This window comes from Corvus moneduloides, chromosome 33 (assembly GCF_009650955.1).
Source record: "Corvus moneduloides isolate bCorMon1 chromosome 33, bCorMon1.pri, whole genome shotgun sequence".
In the NCBI taxonomy this organism is placed as follows: Eukaryota; Metazoa; Chordata; class Aves; order Passeriformes; family Corvidae; genus Corvus; species Corvus moneduloides.
Genome location: NC_045508.1, coordinates 5151 through 31439, shown reverse-complemented (window position 1 = coordinate 31439; position 26289 = coordinate 5151). Strand labels below are relative to the sequence as shown.

The 26289-nt window shown below is 41.9% G+C and overlaps 2 protein-coding genes across 5 annotated transcripts; both read left to right on the top strand.

Annotated features, from left to right (window-relative positions):
* The first annotated feature begins 1364 nt into the window (after positions 1–1364).
* On the top strand, positions 1365–11271 carry LOC116437129 (butyrophilin-like protein 8). Its single transcript, XM_032094688.1, has 8 exons — positions 1365–1437; positions 2194–2541; positions 4747–5031; positions 6308–6406; positions 8776–8802; positions 9029–9049; positions 9193–9219; positions 10631–11271. Exons 1-8 carry the CDS (start codon positions 1365–1367, stop codon positions 11122–11124), a joined length of 1374 nt encoding a protein of 457 aa, XP_031950579.1. The 3' UTR covers positions 11125–11271.
* A 2809-nt stretch (positions 11272–14080) lies between these two features.
* Positions 14081–25535, top strand: LOC116437192 (butyrophilin subfamily 3 member A2-like). Of its 4 annotated transcripts, none has more exons than XM_032094787.1 (10): positions 14081–14343; positions 15756–15889; positions 16135–16491; positions 18357–18644; positions 19340–19438; positions 20950–20976; positions 22216–22242; positions 23608–23628; positions 23756–23782; positions 24965–25535. In XM_032094787.1, exons 2-10 carry the CDS (start codon positions 15817–15819, stop codon positions 25474–25476), a joined length of 1431 nt encoding a protein of 476 aa, XP_031950678.1. In that variant the 5' UTR covers positions 14081–14343; positions 15756–15816; the 3' UTR covers positions 25477–25535. The 4 variants fall into 4 exon arrangements, with proteins under 4 accessions (XP_031950678.1, XP_031950679.1, XP_031950681.1 ...); XM_032094788.1 differs by having other exon boundaries at positions 14081–14365; XM_032094790.1 differs by having other exon boundaries at positions 23511–23628; positions 24965–25406.
* Positions 25536–26289: the final 754 nt, after the last annotated feature.

The following is a 26289-nucleotide window of genomic DNA, read 5'->3' as shown; positions in this document are numbered from 1 at the left end:
TTTTCCAAGTTGGGCAATTCCATGATTCTACAGAAAGGTGGGATAATATAAAATTATAATATCAAAATATGATATTGAAATATAAATGATTGTAATAATTATAATAAAATCATTATAGATAGAATTATATTTAAATGATATATAGAATTATAGTTATAACATTCTATATTATATATAGAATTATGTAGAAGTATAATCATTATACTGTGTGTTATTGCACTATAAATCATCTGTAATTATTGTTAAATTATTAATTAGAATTATTATAGCATATATTATTTATTACATAAATAAATATTATATATAAATATATATTATTTTCTTATATAATAAATATAATAATTCTAATAAAATAATATCTATTTATTTATTTTAAATATAGAATATATTAAAATAATAAAATACAATCACAAAATAGAATGTTAAATTATAATATCAAAATAGAATCCCTGAATATACCAAAATATATCAAAATAAAGTTTAAAAATACAATATCAAAATATAATCCCAAAATATAGTGTGAGAATATAATCCCAAAATATAGTGTGAGAATATGTTATTAAATATGATATAAAAATCGAATATTAAATGTAATATTGAAATAGAATGTTAAAATAGAGTATTTAAAATATATAAGAATATTGTAATAATATATAAGGTTAAAGAATGATATCAAAATAACATCCAAATAAAATCTCAAAGTAATATAAAAAGCTAAGATTAAAATATAAAAATACCAAAAAAAAATTTTTTTAAATATATAAAATATAAAATCTAATAGCAAAATCTGATTACTAAAGATAATATTAAAATGTATCAAAATGTAGTATTAAAATGTAGAATAGAATATCAAAATACAGTAATAAAATATTAAATTAATATAATATTAATTACAGAATACCATGTTAACGTATAATATGGAATATGGCATCAACACAGAGTATCAAAATACGATCTTAAAATTGAATATTAAAATATCACCCCAAAATCCGGTATTAAATTCTGATATCAGGATTCCAAAAATCAAAATAATACCAAAACCCCACCAAAATCTGATAACAAAATAACATCCGAAGATCCCACAAAACGCTTGGAATTTCTCAGTGAAAGGGAAAAAATGGGAATGGAACGTCCGGAAAACCGAGGGAGGATTTACTGGGTGGATTTAAATTGCACAGGGAGCTGAGGAAAGGAGAACTCCTGGAATCCCGTTTTCCATCATCCTTCATGGATCATTTTCCCTGTTTTTTCCCCTCTCCATTCTCTCCTTGTTTCCCATTGGGAAGCGACCGAAGGAATCCTGCGGGACACCCCCCGGCAGTGCCGGTTCCGGAGGGGAGGAGGAGCAGGGAGCTGGGATATCCATGGATTCCCGGCTCTGGTGGCTGGCGGTGCTCCCAGTCCTGGCATTCCGGCGCGGATCCCACCTGGCTGCAGGTGAGGGCAGTTCCATTTGGGATCTATTCCCATAAAACAGGCGATTTCTGCTCCAAAACGTGAATTAAAACCTAATGAGGACACAGAATTTAACTTGGAAAAGGCTCCTTTTCCAGAGGGTGGTCATGGCCGGAGCAGCTCCACAGGGAATTGGCAGCGGCTCCGAACATTCTGGTGCTTGCGGAGCACTGGGACAACGCTCCCAGGGATTGTTGGGATTGTCCTGTGCGGGGCCAAGAGTTGGACTCTGATCCTCTTCCAGCTCAGGGCATTCCATGATTTTATCACCTGGGTCCCGATCCCGTGCTGGGAGAACCTCTGGGAATCAGGGCAGGATGTCCAAGGAACACCTCACGTATCCTTGGGAATCTGAGAGCTCCCACATCTCCCAGCACCGTAAGGATGAATTCCAGGCCCTGGGACATTCCAAACCTTCCTGGGAATCGGTGTTGGGGCAGTCAATTCCCACCTGGAATTTTCTGGAGGTAAATCCTGGGTGTGAACTTTTATTTTGGATGGAATTTGCCATTTCCATCCATTTTCCAGGGTTCTCCAAGACTTGAATGGCCAAGAAATTGAGTTATCGTTCAAAACACTGAAGGATAAATCCATGAGCACCACATCCCCATTTCTTTGGTTTTCCTCTGGGTTCCTCTCTTGTTGAGGGTGGAATTGGTCCCATTGGTCACCTGATGAAGTTCCATGGAAAACCCAACCTGGAAAACCCGAACCAATCCCCCTTTTACCCTAAAACAGGCGGATTCCTGAGCGCTCCCAAAACTTCCGTCCTTGGAATCATCGGGGACAGGGTGCTCCTGCCCTGCCAGGTGGGATCCGTTCCCATTCCCGAGGATTTCTCCATCCGGTGGACATTCCACGGCCAATCCCAGCGGATCCCCGTGAGCAGCTATGATGGGAAGGATCGAAGGGAGGAGCCGGATGAGCGATATCAGGGCCGGGCGGAATTTTTCCACAGGGACTTCCGAGCTGGGAACGTGTCCCTGCTCCTGAGGAACGTCCAGAGCTCCGACCAGGGATCCTACAGCTGCGAGGTCTCATTCCAGGATGTGTCCCGGGAAGTGCTGGTGGAGCTGGAAGTGGCAGGTCGGTGCCATTCCCTCTCGTTTCCTTCACTGCACAAAACTGGGCAGATATTTGAAATATTGTTATAAATTCTAGTATTTTTTATATTTTAAAATGTCTAATTTTATATAATTTTTTTGTTAATTTGTTTCAGTTTTATTTTAATTGTTATTATAATTTTTATTCTTATTTTTATTTTTATTACAATTTTTATTTTATTTTTATTATAATTTTTATTATAATTTTATTATAATTTTTATTTGTATTTGCATTTGTATTATAATTTTTTAATTATTTTTATTTTTATTTTTATATATTTTTAATATCTATTTTTTATATTCGACATTTTATATGTCGTGTAATACAAATATTATTTTATAAGAATACATAAATGCATTATTATACAAACATCTATTATATGGACATATTAATTATACAACACAAATATTCTCATCTATAATATTATAAACATATATTCATTTATAATATTAATAATAATAATTTCTATAATTTCTATATTAATTTATAATATAGAAATAAAGATATACGTATTGTATATTCTATTCTATTTAGTGTATTTATACGTTATAAATACAATTATATTATAAATACAATTATAAATATATTACAACATATGCTATAAAATATACTATATAATATATATCATATATATGAAAATATAAATAGTATTTATATACTGTATTTTGCAAATATAAAATTATATACTAGAAGTAGTATATTATTTTATGTTTATACTTATATTCATATTTATACGTTTATAATTCTATATTATGTAGTTTATGTCTATATTTTTATCTTTAATGGTTTTACATTTTATATATTTTCTATATTTATTTAATATATTTGATATATTTGATATATTTAAATCTTTTATACGTTTTATACATTTTATGTATTTTGTACATTTTATATATTTTATATATTTGCTTCTACAATTTTTGCATTTCCTAAATTCTACAAAATCCCGGGAAATTCCACTCCCAAATCCATCCCAGGACCACCCCCATCCTTCCATCCACTTCCGAATTCTCCATTAAATCCCCTCATTCCCAAGGACATTCTCAGAGCCAATGACCACTGAGAACCTCCCGCCCCCCTGGATCAAATCCCGGAAAATCCTCCAAGACTTTCCAACTCCTTGGTGAAAAGCCGAGCTCTAGAAAACCCCAATTTAATGGGATTGAAATGGAAATTCCTCTGCTTTTCCACATCCATTGGGGAGGCTCCATCCATGATTCTCCAGAAAACAGGACCTGGGCAACTTCTCAGTGGGAGGAATCGTTGAGTTCCAGAAAACTCAAATTTAACGGGATCGAAATGGAAAATTTGTCCATTTTTCCACAACTGTGGAGAGAATCCATCCATGATCCGGTGGAGCCCCCAGAAACAAACAGAACTGTTGACTTCCAGGAAACTTCTATTTAATGGGATTGAAATGGAAAATTCCTCTGGTTTTCCTCTGCTGTCAGAGAGGCTCCATCCATGATCCCACAGCGGCAGCTCCTCAATGAACGGAACCGTTGAGTTCCAGGAAACTTCTATTTAATGGGATTGAAATGGAAAATTCCTGTTTTTCCTCCGCTGTCAGAGAGGCTCCATCCGTGATCCTGCGGTGGCAACTCCTCAATGAACGGAACCACTGAGTTCCAGAAAACCCAAATTTAACGGGATTGAAATGGAAAATTCCTCTGTTTTTCCTCCGCTGTCAGAGAGGCTCCATCCGTGATCCCACGGCAGCAACTCCTCAATGAGCGGAACCGTTGAGTTCCAGAAAACCTGAATTTAATGGGATTGAAATGGAAAATTCCTCTGTTTTTCCTCCACTGTCAGAGAGGCTCCATCCGTGATCCCGCGGCGGCAGCTCCTCAATGAACGGAACCGTTGAGTTCCAGAAAACCCAAATTTAACGGGATTGAAATGGAAAATTCCTCTGCTTTTCCACAGCTGTGGAGAGGCTCCGTCCGTGATCCTGCGGAGTCCCGAAAAACAGGACCTCAGAAACTTCTCCATGGAAGGAATCACTGAGTTCCAGAAAACCCAAATTTAACGGGATTGAAATGGAAAATTCCTCTGTTTTTCCTCTGCTGACAGAGAGGCTCCATCTGTGATCCCATGGCGACAGCTCCTCAATGAACGGAACCGTTGAGTTCCAGAAAACCCGAATTTAACGGGATTGAAATGGAAAATTCCTCTGTTTTTCCACAGCCATTGGAGAAGCTCCGTCCGTGATCCTGCGGAGCCCCGAGAAGCAGGACCTGGGCCTCTCCTGCCGCGCCTCCGGGTGGTTCCCGCGGCCGGAGCTGCTCTGGCTGGACAGACACGGAAAAGTCCGGAGGGAGTCAATGACCACGACGGCCACGGTGACCCCCGGGGGCCTCTTCAGCGTCGAGGCTTCCCTGAGGATCCAACCGGGATCCGACCTGGAAATCTCCTGCCGGATCCTCAACCGCCGGCTCAGTGCCTCCCGCGAGTCCCGGATCCGCATCCATGGTGGGCGCCGGGAAAAAATTCCCAGAAGAAATTCCCGGGGCAGCTATTCCGTTCCTGGTTTAATTTGATTTTTCCTAATTAGTTGAGTCCAAAGGGTTGGAATTCTTTAATTTTATTGATTATCATTTGTTAATTGATGTATTTAATTTAATTTTTGCTAATGAGCAGCTTCAGTTTAACCCAAATGATTTTGGAGTCACAAATTTTGTTGATTATCATTGATTGATGTTTTAAATTTCATTTGATTTTTGCTGATTAGCAATTCTTTTCAAAGTCTTTAATTTTATTGATTATCATTGATTGATTGATTGAATTTGGTTTTTGCTAATTGGCAGCTCCAGCTGGACCCAAAGCATTGGAAATCTTTAATTTTATTTATTATTATTTATTCATTAGTTGATTTTATTCTATTTTATCTTTGCAAATTAGCAGGACTTGTTGAAGTCCTTAATTTGATTTAATTTTAATTGAATATTTTTCTATTCATATTTTATTTTCTATGCTTATTTTTATTTTTACTTTCTAATTTTATATATATTTTACCTTCTTTTATTTTAAAATTTTATTTATTAGCATAATTTATTGATTGATTTAATTAGAAATAAAACTTCCCCATCTCCCACCTCCACCTGTGTTTTGTCTCCTAATTTACCACTGCCTTTGTGATTTATTCATTAATAGAAGGCTTAATCATTAATAAAATATCTAATAATAAATGGAATAGCCAATCTTTAAATCATTAATGGAACAGCCAATACTTAATTGAATATTTGAGCCTTAATCAAATACTTAATCCTGAAATCATTATTAGAATATTTAATAATTATTGGCCATTTTAAGAATTAATTAATTAATTAATGACTATTTATTAATTAATACAATCTTTAATCCTTAACTGACTATTTAATCCTTAAATCATTAATATAATATTTAATAGCTGTTGGAGAATTGAATCTTTAAATAATTAGCAAAGGATTTAATCCTTAACAGAATGTTCAATCATTAAATCGTTAATAGAATATTTAACAGTTAATGGGAAATTCAAACCTTAAATAACCAATCCAATATTTAATCCTTAATAGAGTATTTCATCTTAAACCGTTAATCTTATATTTAATAATTAATGAAAAATTAAAGCCTTAAATAATTAACAAAATATTGAATAATTATTTGAATATTTCGGCCTTAATTCATTAACAGAATATTCAGTAATTAATAGGATATTTAATCTTCCAACAATTGACGGAATCTCGTTGATTTTCCCTCGTTTTCCCAGACGTTTTCCTCCCCTCCATCTCCCAGTGGCTGCGGATTTTCCTGGCGGTTTTGTTCCTCAACATGGCCCTGATTTCCGTCGTTTTCTGCCAGATCCGGGGTGAGTTCCGGCTTCGGATCCCATTGGAAAATCCCACCAGAATCTGAGGAAAATCACCGGTGGTTAAGGGCGAAATCCGGGAAAAGGAGCCCAATTTCCCTACAAAAACATGGAATAAAAGGGAAATTTTTGTTCTTTTCTTTACCCAGGGAGCAACAAGAGAACCACGGGTGCAGGTGAGGTTGTTAATTATTAATTAATGATCACCAACGGTATAATTGCAATTTATTTTTATGTTCCTGCTATAATTATAGCAACGTAAAATGAAAATTATTAATGATTTGATTTCATATTTAATATTTATTATTTATTTTAAATATTTGTTTTAAATATATTTAATATATTTAATATTTATTATTTACGTCAAAACGGGAAATAGTAAATATATTACCCATATTAATGGAAATATTAAATACCAAATAACAAACACACGATTTTATTACATATTATTAAAATAGAAAACGTAGAAATATAAAATACCGTAAAATCTTGAAAATATGAAATATAAAATAAGCAATACCAGGTTTTATTAAATGTTATTAAAATATAAATGTCTGGAAATATAAAAGACTCTAAAATCTTGGAAATATTCAATATATTAATACGTTTATTAGAGAGATCCATTGAATATGTAAGTTAAGATATCAAACAGTAGTTTAAAAATCTTTCGGAATTAAATAATTTAAAATTTTGTCGATTTTCAAGGAAAAGCAAAGCTGGAAATGGAAGAAGGTAAAAATCCTCTGCGTTCGAAATGAGGGAGCGATGGAAATTCTGGGAATTCTCTCTGTATTTAACACAAAGTTTAAAACCAGGCGTGAATTTCAGTTTTCTTTTCGCTGTAGTTCCTAATTTTTTACAATTTCAAAGTTGACAATTTAAAAATTGGAAAATTTCCTCATTTTTAAAAATCATGTTTTTGCTCAAGTCGCTAATTTTTTTTTTAATTTGAAAATTCACCGATTGAAAACTTCCACTTTAAAAATGACCCAATTTTAAAATGTTCAAATTACCAATATTTACAATTTTAGTTTTGCTCTAACTTCTGTTTTCTTACAGTTGAAAAGTAATAAAATCAGCCTATTTTTTTGCAAATGTCTTTTTGCTCAAATTAGAATGAAAAAATAATTTAAAAAATATTATGTTAAAAATATAAAATATTATTAATCAATATATTAATTATTGAATCTGATAAATCCCATCTATTAAATAAAATGAAGTTCAAAAAGCTTGATACTTCCACGGATTAAATAATTAATTCCAAATAATCAAAAAATGCCCTTTCAATATGATCAGGGTTCCTGATTTGGGATTTTTTGGGTGCCAAAATCCTGCATTTTCTGTTCCAGAGAAAAAGAAAGTGAAGTCGGTGCTGGGTGAGTCCTTCCCTTCCCTTTTTTCCCCCTTTTTCCCCCTTTTTCCCATTTTTTCCCCCCTTTTCCCCTCTTTTATCCCCCTTTTTTCTCCCTTCCCCCCTTCTTCTCCTTTTTCCCCCCTTTTTCCCCTTTTTCCCCCTTTTCCCCGCTTTTTCCCCTTTTTTCCTCCTTCCCCCCCTTTTCCCTTTTCCCACTTTTTATCCCCTTTTTATCCCCTTTTTATCCTCTTTTTTCCCCTTTTCCCCCCTTTTCCCCCTTTTCCCCCTTTTTTTCCATTTTTTCCCTTTTTTCCCATTTTTTTTCCCTTTTTTCCCCCTTTTATCACCTTCCCCCCCCTTTTCTCCCTTTTTCCCCCTTTCCCCCCCCCCCCTTTTTACCCCTTCCCTTTGGACAGGAACCGACAAACAATATTAATAATAAATATTAACGAGCACTATTAATAACAATTAATAACCATTATTAAATTAGTATTTCTCCCTGTTATTCCTTTGATTCCCCGATCCGGAATCCCCAGACGGAGAGAAAGCCAAGAAACGAGCGGGTAAATCCCATTTGCTTAAAATATTCCTTGGGAATGGGCGAGGTGCTCAGGGAAAACCATCCCCTGCTTAATCAGTTTAATTTTAATTAAAATTTTGATTAATTAGAGGGCCCAATCCCACCTCTCCAAGCTCTCTGCTCTCCCTTGGGGTTCCATGGAATTTCGGTTGGAAAAATACCCCAAAATCACGGAATCCAACCCCAAATCTCCTTCCACCCCCACATCCCTCAGCATGTCCCACCTGGAATTCCACAGGAACAAAACTCCCTTCCCTTTCCTCCCATTTTTGGGGAAAAAATCCATAATTCCTTAAATCCTGACATTCGACGGTGGAAATTTCCCACCTCCATTCCCAAAAGGAATAACCGCTCTAATTCCAACGCCTTCCTCGCTGATATTTTCATTTTTCCGTGGAGTTTTCCCATCACTCATTCCCTGCTTTTCCTTTCCAGCAAAAATCCAATTCAAGAAACGCTTCGGTAAGAAAAAACAATTTCCATAAATTTGCATTTTGCCCCAAGTTTATTAAAAATAAGATCGGAATCCACGTTATCCCTGGATTTAGAGCTAATTAATCCAGGGAAATACCCGCCCATGGAGAGGAATTTCCTGTTACTCCCCACTTGGGGGTTGTTCTGATGGGAAAAACTGGGGAAAAAAGTGGGAAAATCCAACAAAATTAATGGGAATATCTTTTCCTTTCAGGTCAGATGAAAGCTGAGCTGGGTAAGTGCTGAAACCCACGAGAATATGCAAATTCCTGGGATTTGGGGGGGATGAAATCAGAATCTTGGGGGGCCAAAATACTTCCGGTCCAGGAAGTATCGAATTCCCCTATAAAAACCGGAATTCCGTTCTTCTTCTCGTAGATTTCTGGGAAGCCCGGAGCCACGCGGGTGAGCTGGAAAGGCGGGAATGTGCCGTGGATAACAGGGATCGAGACTGGGATGTGGGATAAGGGGTTGCTGGAAGGTGTCCAAGTCTGGGGTGGGACTGGGACACGATTCCAGGTGGGATGGATGGAAGGAAAAAGAGGGAATTGTGTCCGGAGGAAGGATCCAGCTGGGAGAGCTCTGGGAGACCCCTCTGGGATCCCTTCCAACCTCACCCACTCTGGGATTCTGGGGTTTGGAGATTCAGGGATTCGGGAATTGAGGGATTCAGGGATTCGGGAATTCGGGGATTCAGGGGTTCAGGAATTTTGGGATTCAGGGATTCAGGAATTCGGGGATTCAGGGGTTCGGGAATTCGGGGATTCAGGGGTTCAGGAATTCAGGGATTCAGGAATTTGGGGATTCAGGGGTTCAGGAATTCGGGGATTCAGGGGTTCGGGAATTCAGGGATTCAGGGATTCGGGAATTCGGGGATTCAGGGGTTCAGGAATTCGGGGATTCAGGGATTCGGGAATTTGGGAATTCAGGGATTCGGGAATTTCAGGATTCAGGGATTCAGGAATTCGGGGATTCAGGGGTTCGGGAATTCGGGGATTCAGGGGTTCAGGGATTCAGGGGTTCAGGAATTCTGGGATTCAGGGATTTGGGAATTGGGGGATTCAGGGATTCGCGAATTTGGGAATTCAGGGATTCGGGAATTTCAGGATTCAGGGATTCAGGAATTCGGGGATTCAGGGGTTTGGGAATTCAGGGATTCAGGGGTTCTGTGGCCCCTCAGTCCCTCAGTGGCTGCATCCTTGCTCAGTGGAATGTCAAAATTCCTTAGTGAACCACACCAAGACCTCACCCAGTCTGGGATTCTGGAATTCTGGGATTGAGGGATTTGGGGGTTCAGGGATTCTGGGATTCGGGAATTCTGGGATTGAGGGATTTGGGGGTTCAGGGATTCTGGGATTCGGGAATTCTGAGCCCCCCTCAGATTGTCAGTCGCTGCATCCCGGGTTCTCGGGAATGTTCAAATTCCTGGCTGAACACAGCAGGACCTCACCCCCTCTGGGATCCGGGGATTCCGAGGTTATGGGATTTGGGCATTTGGGGGTTCTGGGACTCAGGGATTCAGGGATTTTGGGATTTGGGGATTCCAGGATTCTATGGCCATCTTCTGTTCCAGTGAATGTTCAAATTCCCTGTTGAACCATCCCAGGACCTCACCCACTGTGGGATTTAAACATTCTGGGATTTAGGAATTTGGGATTCCGAGATTCTGGGATTTGGGGATTCAGGGATTCCGTGGCCCCTCGGTTCCTCAGTGGCCGCATCCCCTCCAATCCCCGGGAATGTCCCAATCCCTCGCGGAAGCCGCCGGGAGCTCCCGGGGCCGCTCCGCTCATGGGATCCTTCCCGTTCCCCGCAGTTCCCGTGGCGCTGGATCCCGAGGCGCGGCCCCTGGATCTCGGGGATGCGCAGGATCCGCTCCAGGTGCCGGTGCTGGTGGCGAGGGACGCGCTGGGAGCCGGGAAGTGCTACTGGGAGGTGGAGCTGGGCCGGGAGCGGGACTGGGCGCTGGGAGTGCTGCGGGACGGACCGAGCCTTGCCGGGCCGCATTCCTGGGATTCCCGGCATTCCCGGCATTGCTGGGCTCTGCGCGCATCCCAGGGACAGCTTTTCTCCAGCGGCAGCGGCAGCCGCCTGCTCAGGGAGCAGAGCCGGGGTCTCTCCGCGCTCGGGGTGTTCCTGGACTCGGAGGAAGAGCGGCTGGAATTTTATGACGTGGAGCAGAGGGATCTGGTGGCGGGGATGTCGCTGGGGGCCGGGGAGGATCCCTCGGGAAAGTTCTTCCCGTTTGTGTCCCAAGGGGAAGAGGGGACGCTCCGGATCCGCTCGGTGCCGATGCCGGTGCCGCTTTAAATCCGGATGGGATGAGGGAAGGGCTCCGTGGGAAGGAGGGAAGAGGCAAATGCTGGATGTCAGGGATGGAAAATTGAATCTGGGGAAAGTCGTCATGGTGGAAGGTAAAACAAAGGTGAGAAAGGCAAAATAAAAGGGAGGGAATGGAAAAATTTAGGGAGAAAAGGAGGAAAAGGCAAAAAAAAAGGGGGGGAAGAGGAAAACTTAAGAAAAAAAAAGGGAACATGAAAAACAAGAGGTGGGAAAACAGGGAAAAGGGCAGAAGAAAAAAGGGGGACGGGGGAAGGAAAAAAACTAAGGTGGGAAAAGAGGGGAAAGGTAAAAAGGTGGAAAAGGCAAAACAAAAAGGAAAAAGGGGGAAAGCAGAAAAGAAGGAAAATGGGAAAAGGTAGAAAAAAAGGAGGGATAAGTAAAAAGGAAGGAAAGAGGTGGAAAAAAGGGGAAAGTCGTAAAAAGGGGAGGAAAGGTAAAAAAGGGTACAGGGAGGAAAAGGTAAAGAAAAGAAGGAAAGAGGGGAAAACGTTGAGAAAATGCAGGAAAAGTTAAAAAAAGGCTGATGGGGAAATGTGGAGAAAACGGGGAAAAGGTAAAGAAAGGTGGGAAAGGGGGGAAGGAAAAAAGGTGGGAAAGGTGAAAGCAAGGGGGAAAGGGGAGAAAGGAAAACAAGAGTGGAAAGGAAATGGGGAAGGGAACGGGTTGTGGAATGAAAGGGAAAAGGTGGTGGAGCCAAAGTTCTGTGGCGAGAGTTGGGAGCTGAGAGGAGCAGAGGCTGGAATGGCTTGGAATGCCAGGAATTGTGAAATAAAGGGGAGAAGAAAGCGGGACCATCTGGGAGAAGGTGGCGCTGAGTCCAAGGCTGGGCCCGGTGATCCCAGTTTCCCAACTTGAGTGGTTCTGGGATTCCGTGCAATGCTGAGTGTCCGTGACGCCGGGGTGCAGACAACACCCCCATGTCCAGTAGTTGCCACTCCAAGGAGAGATGATCCATCATTCCCGGTGCAGTTCAAACAGGAATTCCGGCCCCTCCTCTCAGCTCCCGGATTGCCGCGTTTCTCTGGACATTCCAGCCCCGTTTTATGGGTGTGCTCTGTTCTCCGAGCCCCTGGAACTGCAATATCCCTTTCCAAGCGCAGGCTAATCCCGAGGGTTCTGTTGGATTGCTCCCAACCTGGAATTCGATCCCTTTTTCCTCCCTAGAGAAGACTCCAAACTGGTCCTAAAAGGCCCGGGAAGTGCTTCACTTCGGGCTCCTGCTGTTTCCCTCACCAGCCACAGCTGCTTTAGAGCCCCGATCCACGGAAATGAGGGAATTCAGGTGTCAGGGGGCAAAAATAGGCCATGGAAAATGGAGGAAAAGCATGGAAACGTTACACGGAATATTTGTAATAAATCGGCTGTAAAATGATCCCAAAGCTGCTCTTTCTTCCCATTTTATTCCCTTTTTTCACCCCTGCCTTGGATCAATTTTGGCCTTTCAGTCTCTGAAGGATTTGTTGGGAAAAATATTTGGAGCTGTCTGTGGCAAAATGGCCAAATTCCAGTCGGGAATTGCATCGGGATTTTAGTTTAATTGCTGCCTTAAGGTAATGAATGAAACAATCTTGTTCTGGCTAAATGTGACCTATAATTGGGATTTGGGACGTTTGTTAATGGAATCAGTCATGGAAACATTGATTGTTATTTCCACGGAGTTGATTTTGTCTTTCATTTTTTAGATTAATTTTTAGCCTTTTTTGGAGAGGTTTTATCTTTATTTGAAGGAGCACAAAAGAGAAATTAATCAAAAGCGGGATGGAAACAGGTCTGGAGCTTTGGGCTTTGGGTCCTGGCAGTGTTTGATCCCACCTGGGATCACAATAAATTCCCAAATTTTACATCCAGGTATGGCCTCCGACAGTTTTGGACACAGAAATTGAATTGAACAGGAATCGAGCCCCATTTGGACGTTAATCAGTCCTGAAGGGTGAGAGTCTCGTAAATCCAATCATTTTCCATCTCCCTGCCAGTTCTGACTCCTCCCCTCTCCCTAATCCAGAAATAAAACTGGTGCAGGAATAACCAAACCTGGAAAATCTTGGAACTTTAAAGCTCTAAATTCCACAGATTTTTCCATATCCGTGGATTCCCCCTGGGCTCTGTGTTGTGTATTCCCGATTTTAGCTCCGAGTCCTCCTGCTGGGACCATCCACCCCCAAGTTGGGATTCTCCAGCTCCCATTCCTGCTGTTTTCCAGATGTTGGAAAACCAGGTTGGAAAAGGAGCTGCCGTGTTGGAAATGAGGCAACTTTTAAGAAGTTGAAATCACCCCAGTGCTGGGTTTGCTCCCCTTTGCCAAGGACGGGTGGAAACCGAGGTTCCTCCTTCAAAGACTCCGTTCACCGAGGGTTTGGGGTTCGCTGGGTGAGGCCTGATGGGCTCCAGCCAGCAAAGAGAAGATTCCCAGACTCCGAGAGTTCCGCGTGGACAGGTCGGGAGCGGCCAGGAGATCCAGAGGAGATGAATGGACATGAACGGACGTCAGCCCCGGTGCCACTGGAGATCCCCGGGCTGGGAAAAGACCGATAAGAAACCAGAGAAGGAAATCAGCCTTGAAGGCGAAGGGATCAATAACCAATAGGAGATGGAATACCGAGAATTGTGCCATTCAGAACCAGAGAAGGAGAATTTCTTTGAGTGTTTTTAATGGATAAATCTGGGAAAAGTCTGGGCGAGATCCGGGTGTGAGGGAACGATTTCCGCGGCACGTCCTGGCAGGATAAAGCAAAGCCCGAATCTCAAACACTGCAAAGATGCTGCTGGGGAGGTTCTGGTTTTCCTGCAGCTTTGGGGACAGATTTGAAGCGTTTTCCTGCTGCCCTTTGGATGGAGATGTTGTCGGCAAACAGAGCCTTTGGAATGTCCGGCTCCGGCCGTCAGGATTGGCTGGAACGCTGCACCCGAGGACAAAAAAGTCTTTTGTGGTCAAAGTCCCTTTTCAAAACTCACAGGATCGAATGCGGGAACTTGTGGAGTCTGTCCCCCCACAGATGTGGAAAAGATCCGTGTCCAGGGAATACAGAAATTCCACAATTCCATAATCCACGTGGAATTTAACATGGATATTCGGGATCTGGCTGTTCAGGAAAGCCTGGCTGGAATAGAAATGTCCACGCTGAGGGGTTTTTTGGAGAACACTGAGCTGGTGGTTTGTTCTTGATATCCCCCCGGGAGTGATTCCAGGTTGGAATTTCTTTTTGCCTCGGTGGGAATTCCTGTTATCTGTGGGTGGTTTTAAGGGAAGTTGTTAAAGATCATTTCATTTTAATTTCTTTGCTGCCTTAATTGAATGAATCAAACAATCTGCTCATGCCTAAAACAAGCCTGTAACTGGGATTTGGGACCTTTTTTAACAGAATGAGCCATGGAAATGTTGGTTGTGATTTCCATGGAGTTTATTTTGATTTTCCCTTTTTAAAATTAATTTTTTAGCCTTTTTTTGTTTTGGTATTTTTTTTTTTTTGAGAGGTTTTATTTGAAGGAGCATAAAACAGAAATGAATCAAAAACCAGAGAGAAATGGCTCTGGAACTTTGCATCCTTTCTATTCTTCCTTCGTTCATCCAAATTCTCGGAAAAGGGAATTTGCACTGGGGTTAATCATTCAACACAAACATCAGGGCGGGAGGTCTGGCATCCCACAGTCCCAATCCCTACTTTCATTTTTGGCTCTCTGCTGCCCCATGCTTGGCCTTTAGAAGATTCCATGCTCTGCTTTCCTCAGGAATGCGGGGCTGGACGTGGATCAGCCCCCACAGGGATGGGAGCAGGAGTGGGAAAAGCTCCTGCAGGACAACCAAGGCTCCAGCGTGGGGGAGAGGGGCTGGAAATCTGGGAAAGGTCCCTTCCAACTCGGGGTATTCCATGATTTTATCACCCAGGTTGCATTTGCCAATCCCATGCCGGGAGGAACTCAGGGAATCAAAGCGGGATGTCCAAGGAGCTCTGTCCTGCCCAGGGAAGGGACTGGGACAGGAGGTGGGAAGAGGGGCTGGGAAGCTGGGAAAGGCCCTGGATGAGCCCAGGTGTGTCCAGGTGGGACCCGGCTGGGATTGGGAATGGCAGCAGGAGCAGGACAGGGATTGTCCCGCTGTGCCCCACCTGGAATTCTGGGCTCCATTCTGGGATCTCCAGGTCCAGCATGGACGCGGAGGGGCTCGAGCCTATCCAGAGCTGGGAGCAGAGCTGGGGATTCTTTGGCTTCTGGGAATTCTGAGGGTCCGTTCCGGAGGTTCCGGCTTCTTCCTCCACCTGGCACCAGAACTTTCCATGAGGCCAACAGGAGTCAGGGAATCCACATGCAGAGTTTCAGGGCACAGTGGATGTTTGGGAGCAGGATTGGGAAGTGAAGGAGCTTTTTAAGGAATTCTGGCTCCGTTTCTCCCCTGCCCGAGGTTATCCACATCTGCCTGGGCTTGGATTTAGTCTGGGAATCACAACTCAACTGCCGGAATTTCATTACAAACAGCTGCTCCTGCCCTTTTCCTGATTTCCCTCAAAGGGGCTGAAACACCTCGGAGGATTTCCCCATAAATGCAGAGAAACCAACGGCTCTGGTTCGATTCCCTCTTCCCGCTGTGTGTCTGTGCTTGGCAGGAGCCTGGTGAGATTTTCCCTGGATATTTGGGTTTTTGATGTCTTCCCGAGCTGCAGAACAATGGGATCCAGATTCCGGCCGGCAGTGACTCTTCCCATCCTTGTTTTCCTGCAGATCATTCCCGGGGTCACAGGTAATCCCTGGTTCTGTCCCAATCCCAATTTTATTTAGGAAGGGAATTCATTCCCAGCCTAAATCTGTTTGTTCTCCCAGCTCGTTTTCCTGGCATTCCCACATCCCAGTTTCCCACAGGAAGCGCTGATGGGAACTTTGATAAGCACCAACTCCCAAGGCCGTTCAAGGTCCCTTCCAACCCAAACCATTCCAGGGCTGGATGATCCCACCATGGGCAATTTTCCCACCTCTCTCTCCTCGCAGGCCAGTACAGCATAATTCCTCCTGACAGCCCCGTCCTTGGAGTCGTCGGGGATGGAGCCGTCCTGCCCTGCCAGTTACAAGGCAGAATAATCCCAGAGAAACTTTCCATCCAGTGGATCTTCTCTGGGAGCTCCACAGAAAGTGAAGTGGCCATTTTTTATGGGAAAAACCATCAAAATCCATTTCTGGAGTTCAAGGGCTATCAGAGCAGGACGGAGTTTTTCCCATCAGAATTCCACCGGGGAAATCTGTCCCTTCTCCTGAAGAACGTCCGTCCCTCAGACAAAGGGGAATACACCTGCAGTGTCTTCTTAGAGAACTGGTATGACCAGGTCATGGTGGAACTGGATGTGGCAGGTGGGTGCCAGGGAAGGAATTCCTGCATTTTCCCATGAAGTCAGAGGCATCCCCGGGAATTTCCCCAGAATATTTGGGTTATGGATTTCTTACCAAGCTGTGGAACAATGCGGGTCCACATTCCGACTGTTCCCATCCTTGTTTTCCTAGAAGTGATTTGTTGAGTCTCAGGTAAATCTGGGGTCTGTCCCGGCCACAATTTGGCTCAGGAAGTTCAGTTTTGGATTCCAGGATTCAGGAAAGACAGGGATCGACTGGAGAGGGTGTGCAAGGATGAGGAGGGGTCTGGATGAGGAGAGACTGGGGGAGCTGGGCCTGGTAATCTGGAGAAGGGAAGGTTGGGAAGGGATCGCATCAATCCATATAGATATCCCATCAATCCATACAAATATCAATCCATACAGATTTCCCATCAATCCATACAAATATCAATCCATACAGATATCCCATCAATCCATAGAAATATCAATCCATACAGATATCTCATCAATCCATACAGATATCCCATCAATCCATATGAATATCCCATCAATCCATAGAAATATCAATCCATACAGATATCTCATCAATCCATACAGATATCCCATCAATCCATATGAATATCCCATCAATCCATAGAAATATCAATCCATACAGATATCCCATCAATCCATATGAATATCCCATCAATCCATAGAAATATCAATCCATACAGATATCCCATCAATCCATACAGATATCCTATCAATCCACAGAAATATCAATCCATACAGATATCCCATCAATCCATACAAGTATCCAATCAATCCATACGGATATCCCATCGATCCATAGAAATATCTCATCAATCCATACAGATATCTCATGGATCCATACAAATATCCCATCAATCTGTATAAATATCCCACTAATCCATACAGGTATCCAATCAATCCATAAAAATATCCTATCAGTCCATACAAATATCTCCAAGGGGAAGAATTTCTGTCCAGGAAGGGAAAGAGCTGGAAAATTCTGCCCCATTTTCCACCCAGTATCCCAATTGTCACCTGCTCACGGTGTCATCCCACTTTATTGCAGCAACAAATTTCCCATCAGGGCGATCCTACCTGAGCTAAATTCCAGCTTTTTTGTGGAGAGAACAAAGTCCTTCCAAAGTTGTCTTTGGATTGATGGGAAAGTTACACAAATGGAACAGGAAATGGTGTCAAAATCCCTGATTTTAATGGTTTCACCCCAATTGGCAGCTGAGCCCCTCCCGGCCCCTCACTCCCCTTCCCTTGGGGGAGCAGGGAGGAATTCCAAGGAAGATTCCTGAGTTGGGATAAGAACAGTTTAGTAACGGAAATCAACCCAAATCAAAACAGGAAAAACTGGGAGGAGAAAGAAAACGACACAAAGAGAGAGAAAGAAAAGCCATGAAAAACAATGGATGGTTGGCATCATTCCCAAATCTGAGGCAGCTCCTCAGAGAAATTAACTCCATCCCAGCGGGAACCAGGATGGAGAGGAAGAGCCATTTCCAGCAATTTAATGGGAATTAGAGTTGGAATCTGATTAATCTGCAAATTATCATGGAGAAATCCATGGAGACTTCCTGCCATGAGCCAGAGAATCCCGGGATGAGTTGGGTGGGAAGGACCTTCAATCTCATCCTGTTCCATCCCCTTCCATGGGCAGAGGCACTTCCCGCTATTCCAGGATGTTCCAAGCCCTGTCCAAGCTGGCCTTGGACACTTCCAGAGATGGGGCAGCCACAGCTCCTCTGGGAATTCCATTCCAGCCCCTCTCCACCCTCCCAGTAAAGAATTTCTTCCCAATATCCAGTTTGCTGAGGGAATTCCTTGTGTGCCCTTTGTTGGAGCTGGATTTTTCCCGTTGTGCAGCTCAGGGTGCCGAGCCCTCGGTTTTCCTGGATGGACACGCTGGGAACGGCATCAGCCTCTCCTGCAGATCCCAGGGATGGTTCCCGGCGCCCTCCGTGGTTTGGCTGGACAGCCAAGGCCAGACGCGGCCGGAGGAAGTGACCACTCGGAGCACTACGGGCCCTTCCTCTGGCATCTTTGATGTCGTGAGTTCCATGAGCCTGGAGCTGGGATCGGACCGGGAAGTGTCCTGCAGGGTGGTCAACGAGGTGCTCAACGCCACGCGGGAATCCCGAGTCCGGATTGCAGGTGAGTGACCCCTGAGGGATCAGCCGGGATCGGGTGGTGGCTGCTGTCCCTTGTGTCTCCATTGACCACGGAACGATCCTGGGCCTCGGGATCAGCCGGGATCGGGCGGTGGCTGCTGTCCCTTGTGTCTCCATTGACCATGGAACGATCCTGGGCCTCGGGATCAGCCGGGATCGGGCGGTGGCTGCTGTCCCTTGTGTCTCCATTGACCATGGAACGATCCTGGGCCTCGGGATCAGCCGGGATCGGGCGGTGGCTGCTGTCCCTTGTGTCTCCATTGACCATGGAACGATCCTGGGCCTCGGGATCAGCCGGGATCGGGCGGTGGCTGCTGTCCCTTGTGTCTCCATTGACCACGGAACGATCCTGGGCCTCGGGATCAGCCGGGATCGGGCGGTGGCTGCTGTCCATTGCCCTTGGAGAGATCCCAGAGCCCCAGTCCCAGGCCGGTGACCTGTGGGAAGATGAATAATGTGGGAACAAATCCCTCGTTGTGTCCTGGTGCATCCGAGATCCATTTTAGCTTGGAGAGGGAAGGACTGGGACATTCCAGTGGGAGAACACAGACCCTGCAGTGGCCTGGACACGAGGAGGGAGGGAGGGATTGGGACATTCCCATGGACATTCCCAGGATCCTGCAGTGACCTGGAGATCCCTGTTTTCCCTCATCTCACAATTCCATTTCTGTTCTCCAGATTCCTTCTTCCCTTCCACATCCCCCTGGATGATCGCTTCCCTCATCATTTTAAGTGTGGATTTGGGAATTCTCGGGGCCACGGTTTATAAAATGAAACGTGAGTATTCCCACTTCTAATTCACCACAAGCCCAAATCCAAATGAAATCTTTAAATTAAAAATAAATGTATTTAAAATAAATTACACTTAATTTTATTTATTTATATTTATATATTTCTTTTATTTTAATGTTTTAAATTTGATTTGATTTTTAATTATTTAATTTTTTCCTATTTTAAATATTTTATTTCACTTCTAATTATTAATTTTAACAGTAGTTATGTTTTTATTATCTATATTAGTTTTATTATTATTTATTATTGTAAAAAGTATTATTATTATTTATGACCTTAAAAGAAACAGTTCCACATCAGATTCAGAAATGTGGGATTGAGAGGGAGGCGGAAAAACTTAATGGGTGGAGAATTAAATTCAGGATTCAGGACACCGGGATGATGGGATATTTACAGAATATTAATGAAGTTCCTGGGATTGTGGATTTTGAATACATTTTTCATTATAAAATGAGAGAATTTGGAATCATATTTGAAAGATGGTTTTTGTTAAAAAATAATGGGGATTGTTTGTTTTTCCCGGCAGTTTAATGGAAACCGGGAAAGCAGGTGAGGAGGGAAAAACGCCATAAAACCCCTAAATAGAAACGGAAATGAGATATTTAATATGAGACAATAAATATGAAAGAGAGAGAAAAACTGTATTATACATATAGTAAATATATTGCAATGTATTTCTATTATTTTAACTATAGACTTATGATATATAAATGTAGATACTAATTATTTCATAATACAATTATAAGACATTATTATAATCTATTATATTAAATAATACCATTATAATATGCTGTTATTATGGCTATTATTATGTTATTATATTATAAAAATTATATATATTATGCTTTTAATATATATTATATTGTAATATAACAATTATATATATTATAGATATTATTTTATATATAATTATAATAATATATAATATAGAATAAGTTTCTATATAGTATATATAATATACTATATATTATATTATATTATTATAATTATAGTATCTATTATATATAAATTTGTTTCAAAACTAATACAATTATTTTATACAATGTGCAAATATAGAGCAAATAATATTGTTAAAAGCATGTCTGGATTTATATATATTTATTGTAGAAGTCTATTTTATATGAAATGGAAATTTATAAAATGAAATAGAAATAGATAATATATCGTATATAAAATATATAAAAATAATGTATAAAAATGGAGTGTGTATAAAATATAATTTACAAAATATATCGAGATAAACTGTATAGAAATATTTTATTCATATTTCACTAATAAATGTATAATACACAATATGAAATAGACCATAATAGAACTTCCAATACACAAATCGATTATATAAATATCTATTGCCTGAGATACGAATATAAATTATATAAAATAGAAACCCACGTCAAAGATGAAAATAAATAAAAGATTCAAAAATGTGAAATCAGTAGGAATACAGAAATGTTTGCCGTGATCAATAATTTACTCCTGGATCTCTCTGATTGCAGAGCGCTCGAGGAAGGAGGCGGGGACAGGTGAAGATTCCCGGGAATCAGAGACGATTCATCCCAGGGGTTCTGGCTGCTGGGATGGGAATCCCAGCGGGATTTGGGCGCCGTTGGTCGCAGCTTTGATTTGCTGAGCCCTCAACGGCGCCCGAATTCGGGCAGATCTCGCAGGGCCATTCATTGCAGCCACCCTAAAGATAATGGACATCAAATAATTGAATAAAATATTAAAAGTGTTGGGACGCTCCAAGGGACGGGATGGCGGAATAGTAAAAATGATAAATTAATAGAATTAACAACGGCGTTATGATTGTAACACATCGTAGTTAAAATAACATATTAACAGATTTCTAGATGATGTTCAATATATAATATATAACGAATGCTATCGATGATGCATTAATATGTATGTTAATATATAATTAATCGATCGTGTATTTATTATATATTAATTACTTCATATAATTAATCTAGAATAGAATGCCATAGAGTAGACTATAATATAGTGTATTATAATATATAATTACGTATTAATTAATATAAAATAAGAGCTATAATTTCATAAAATATAAACGTACACAACTGTATTCTATAATATGCTATATATTATAACATACAATTACCTTACAAAATTATTAAATATTGCATAAGTAAAATATTGAACATCAATATGTTAATTATTAATATTTTATTATGTTTCAACCTTCCCATGATTCCCCGACCCATTTCCTGCTAAATTTCACCCCAAATTTTTGGCTCTTCAGCCTCAATTCCCCATAGAATTGTGGGAACAGCAACAAGGCACTGCTGGGAGCTCAATGATTTCAACTGGAATTTATTCCCTCTTTAATTCATTCATGTTTATTTCCTCCTTAATGAATTATTTGAAATTTATTTCCACGCTAATTTATGGAAGTCTTTAAATGACACAAGTCTGGGGCTCTTCCTGAGGGGCCTGAGGGATATTCCAAAATCCAGCTGGTGAGAAAGGGATTTTTGGAAAGTGGATTTGGGAGGTGGAGAATTAATTTACTTTAATTAATCTCTGTGTAATTCCTTTTCATTTAACTTATCTTTACTTACTAACTTTTATTTAATTAATCCTTATGCATGAATTTTCATTTCATTTTGATTTACTGATTTTTATTTATTTTTTAAAATATTATTGAAGTTTATTGAAAAAAGAGGGACTAAAAAGTGGTCAAAACCACGTCATAATTAAAGTTTTTAACAGAAATTTATCAATTAATGTCTCAATTATTTCAGAAAAAGACCGTTTGAAGGCACAGCTGGGTAAGGACAATTCTCCTGCTCCTTTCATTCTTCCCGGGTGCTGTTTTATCCCAAAAAGAGATGCGGATCGTTATATGAGGATAAAATCAAATGGATTTCTTTCCAATGGATTTCTTTTCTAATCGTTTGATTTTCCAGTTGATTCATTTCCTATTTTCCGGTAGAACTCCTTATCAGAGCTTTAATAATTGAGGACAAAGAAATACTTTAAATTCCCATCATTTTTTCACCTAAATTAAATTAAATTAAATTAATTTTGCTCTTAAATGAAATATAATTAGTTTTACTCCTACGTTTTACTGAATTAGATTTAATTATTTTGTATTCTAAGCTTTGGTCCTAAATTAAATTTGTTCAATTATATATTTAATTATTTAATTAATTATTTAATTTCACTCCTGAATTTTCGATAAATAGTAATACATTATATATAACTGTATATTTATATATATTACATATTATTGTGCGTATTTTAATAATATTGTCGGTATATATATTATAATACATGTATTATGGTATATATATTTTAGAGACATAATATATTAATATATCACAATATAAATTCTAAAAATAGAATTTTTATATTTCTATTATATAGCTATCATACATTATGCATATTACACAATTCTTAAAATGTTCATATTAAAAATGTTATATAATCTGAAAATAAATTATAATAAATAAAATATAAATATATTTTATGTGTATTATCTATATAATATATATAAAAATAATGATATACAGTATATAAAATCATTATACTATATAACAATATAATATAATATAATACAATAATTATATTAATCTATTATACTGCATTATATTGTTATATTACATTAAATGTGTGATATAATATATATTATAATATAATGCATTATCATTTTATATATCGTTATATTATATACGGTATACAATAATATATTATATATATTACCTTATACGTAATATGTAAAATAGATATATATTATATATCATAGTAGTGAGGTGTTATATACCCCATACATTATATTTACTGTACTGCATATAAATGATATAGTTGCATAATCTATATGATAGAATGTTGTTATTATATAATACTCTATTTTTTATTACTATATTTGGCTATATATTATTAGATCCCATCTATTATATGAGATATAATTATACAGAACCCCACAAATAAAAACCCGGATAATTTCATTGAAACCCACAAATATAAACCCCGCTTATTTTAATTAAACCCCACTAATTCTTTATGCTGAAATGGAATTCAAAAATTCAAATACCAACCCCTGGTGTGGCGGGATTTTCCATGGATTGGGGTTGTCTGACCTGGAAAACTCCCAGTGAAGAAGTGCCAATAACTGGAATTTCTCTCCTTTCCAGAGCGACTCCGAGCCGAGCTGGGTAAGTGGGATAAAAATTCCATTTTATTGCCCCATTTCAGTCCAATCGATTCCTTTCATTCATTGCAATCATTGAAATTGCTGCCCAACAGATCCATGAAATTCCCCTTTCCGTTTCCTTCCCGCAGATTTCTGGGAAGCCCGGAGCCACGCGGGTGAGCAGGGAATGGCGGGACACAGGGAGCGGCTTCCCGCGGGGAAACGGGAGATGTGGGGGGGATCTGGGGAAGAGATCCCTGCCTGTGAGGGCGGGGATGGATTGGAATGGAATTGCCAGGGAAGCTGTGGATTCCCCATCCCTGGAAGCGCCCAAGGCCGCGTTGGGAGGGGATTGGAGCAGCCCGGAACAGTGGAAGGTGTCCCTGCCCATGGAATTGGATGGGATTGGATGGGATTTCGGCTCCTTCCAACCCAACCCATTCCATGGTTCCATGAAAATGTGGTGACCAAGCAGCCCTGGAACGGCACTTCTGGCCGTCCCGAAATTCCACAGGGTCAGAGACATCCTGGCCAATTTGGAATCCAGGCGTGAGCCTGAGTTGGGAATGGGACACAATTCCAGGGAGGATGGATGGAAAGAGAATGAGGGAATTGTGCTTGAGGAAGGACCTGGCCAGGAGAGCTCTGGGGTGTCCACAGGGCCAAGGAGACCCCTCTGGGATCCCTTCCAATCTCACCCACTCTGGGATTTGGGGACTCACGAATTCATGGATTCAGGGATTGTGGAATTCAGGGATTTGGGAATGCCATGACCCCTCGGATCCTCAGTGGCTGCATTCTCTGTTCTGGGGAATGTTCAAATTCCTTGTTGAACCACCCCAGGGCCTCACCCACTGTGGGATTTGGAGATTGTAGGATTCTAGGATTCAGGGATTAATGGGCCTCAGTTCCTCATTAGCCACATTCCCTGCTCTGGGAAATGTTACCATTCCCTGCTGGCCAACACCAGGATCTCACCCACTCAGCCTTTCGGGGATTCAGAGAGTCTTGAATTCTGGGGTTTGGGGATTCTGGGATTCAGGGATTTGAGGATTCAGGGGGTTTGGGTTTCCAGGATTCAGGAATTCTGTGGCCCCTCAGTTCCTCAGTGGCCACATCCCATATTCTGGGGAATGTTCAAATTCCTTACAGAACCATCCCAGAACCTCACCAACTGTGGGATTTGGGGATTTCAGGATTTGGTGATTGTGGGACTCAGGGACTCACTGATTCCTTGGCCCCTCGGTTCCTCAGTGGCCGCATCCCCTCCAATCCCCGGGAATGTCCCAATCCCTCGCGGAAGCCGCCGGGAGCTCCCGGGACCACTCTGCTGATTCCATCCTTCCCGTTCCCCGCAGTTCCCGTGGCGCTGGATCCCGAGGCGCGGCCCCTGGATCCGTGGGATCTGCCCTCTCCATTCCAGGGCTGGGTGCTGGTGGCGAGGGACGCGCTGGGAGCCGGGAAGTGCTACTGGGAAGTGGAGCTGGGCCGGGAGCGGGACTGGGCGCTGGGAGTGCTGCGGGACGGACCGAGCCTTGCCGGGCCGCATTCCCGGGATTCCCGGCATTCCCGGCATTGCTGGGCTCTGTGCGCATCCCAGGGACAGCTTTTCTCCAGCGGCAGCGGCAGCCGCCTGCTCAGGGAGCAGAGCCGGGGTCTCTCCGCGCTCGGGGTGTTCCTGGACTCGGAGGAAGAGCGGCTGGAATTTTATGACGTGGAGCAGAGGGATCTGGTGGCGGGGATGTCGCTGGGCTCTGGAGACAATCCCGTGGGAGGGTTCTTCCCGTTTATATCTAGAATGCAAACGGGGACACTCTGGATCCGCCCGGTGCCAATCCCAGTCCCACTGAAGAAACACCGTGGGGTCTGAGGGAGCAGGGGAAGGGCCCGTGGGAAGAAGGAAAGAAGTAAAATGTTGATGTCAGAAATGGAAAATTAACAATGGATAAATTTGAGCCTGTGGAGTAAAACAGAGATGGGAAGGATGGAAAAAGAGAGGAGAGGAGAGGAGAGGAGAGGAGAGGAGAGGAGAGGAGAGGAGAGGAGAGGAGAGGAGAGGAGAGGAGAGGAGAGGAGAGGAGAGGAGAGGAGAGGAGAGGAGAGGAGAGGAGAGGAGAGGAGAGGAGAGGAGAGGAGAGGAGAGGAGAGGAGAGGAGAGGAGAGTAGAGGATAGGAGATGAGAGGAGAGGAGAGGAGAGGAGAGGAGAGTAGAGGAGATGAGAGGAGAGGAGAGGAGAGGAGAGCGAGAGGAGAGAGAGGAGAGGAGAGGAGAGGAGAGGAGAGGAGAGGAGAGGAGAGGAGAGGAGGAAGGAAGGAATTCGGAAGGAAGGAAGGGAGGAAGGGAGGAAGGGGGGAAGGGGGGAAAGGGGGAAGGGGGGAAGGAAGGAAGGAAGGAATCGGAATTGAAGGAATTCGGAAGGAAGGAAGGAATTCGGAAGGAATTCGGAAGGAATTCGGAAGGAATTCAGAAGGAATTCGGAAGGAATTCGGAAGGAAGGAATTCGGAAGGAAGGAAGGAAGGAAGGAATTCGGAAGGAAGGAAGGAATTCGGAAGGAAGGAATTCGGAAGGAAGGAAGGAATTCGGAAGGAAGGAAGGAATTCGGAAGGACGGAATTCGGAAGGAAGGAATTCGGAAGGACGGAATTCGGAAGGAATTCGGAAGGAATTCGGAAGGAATTCGGA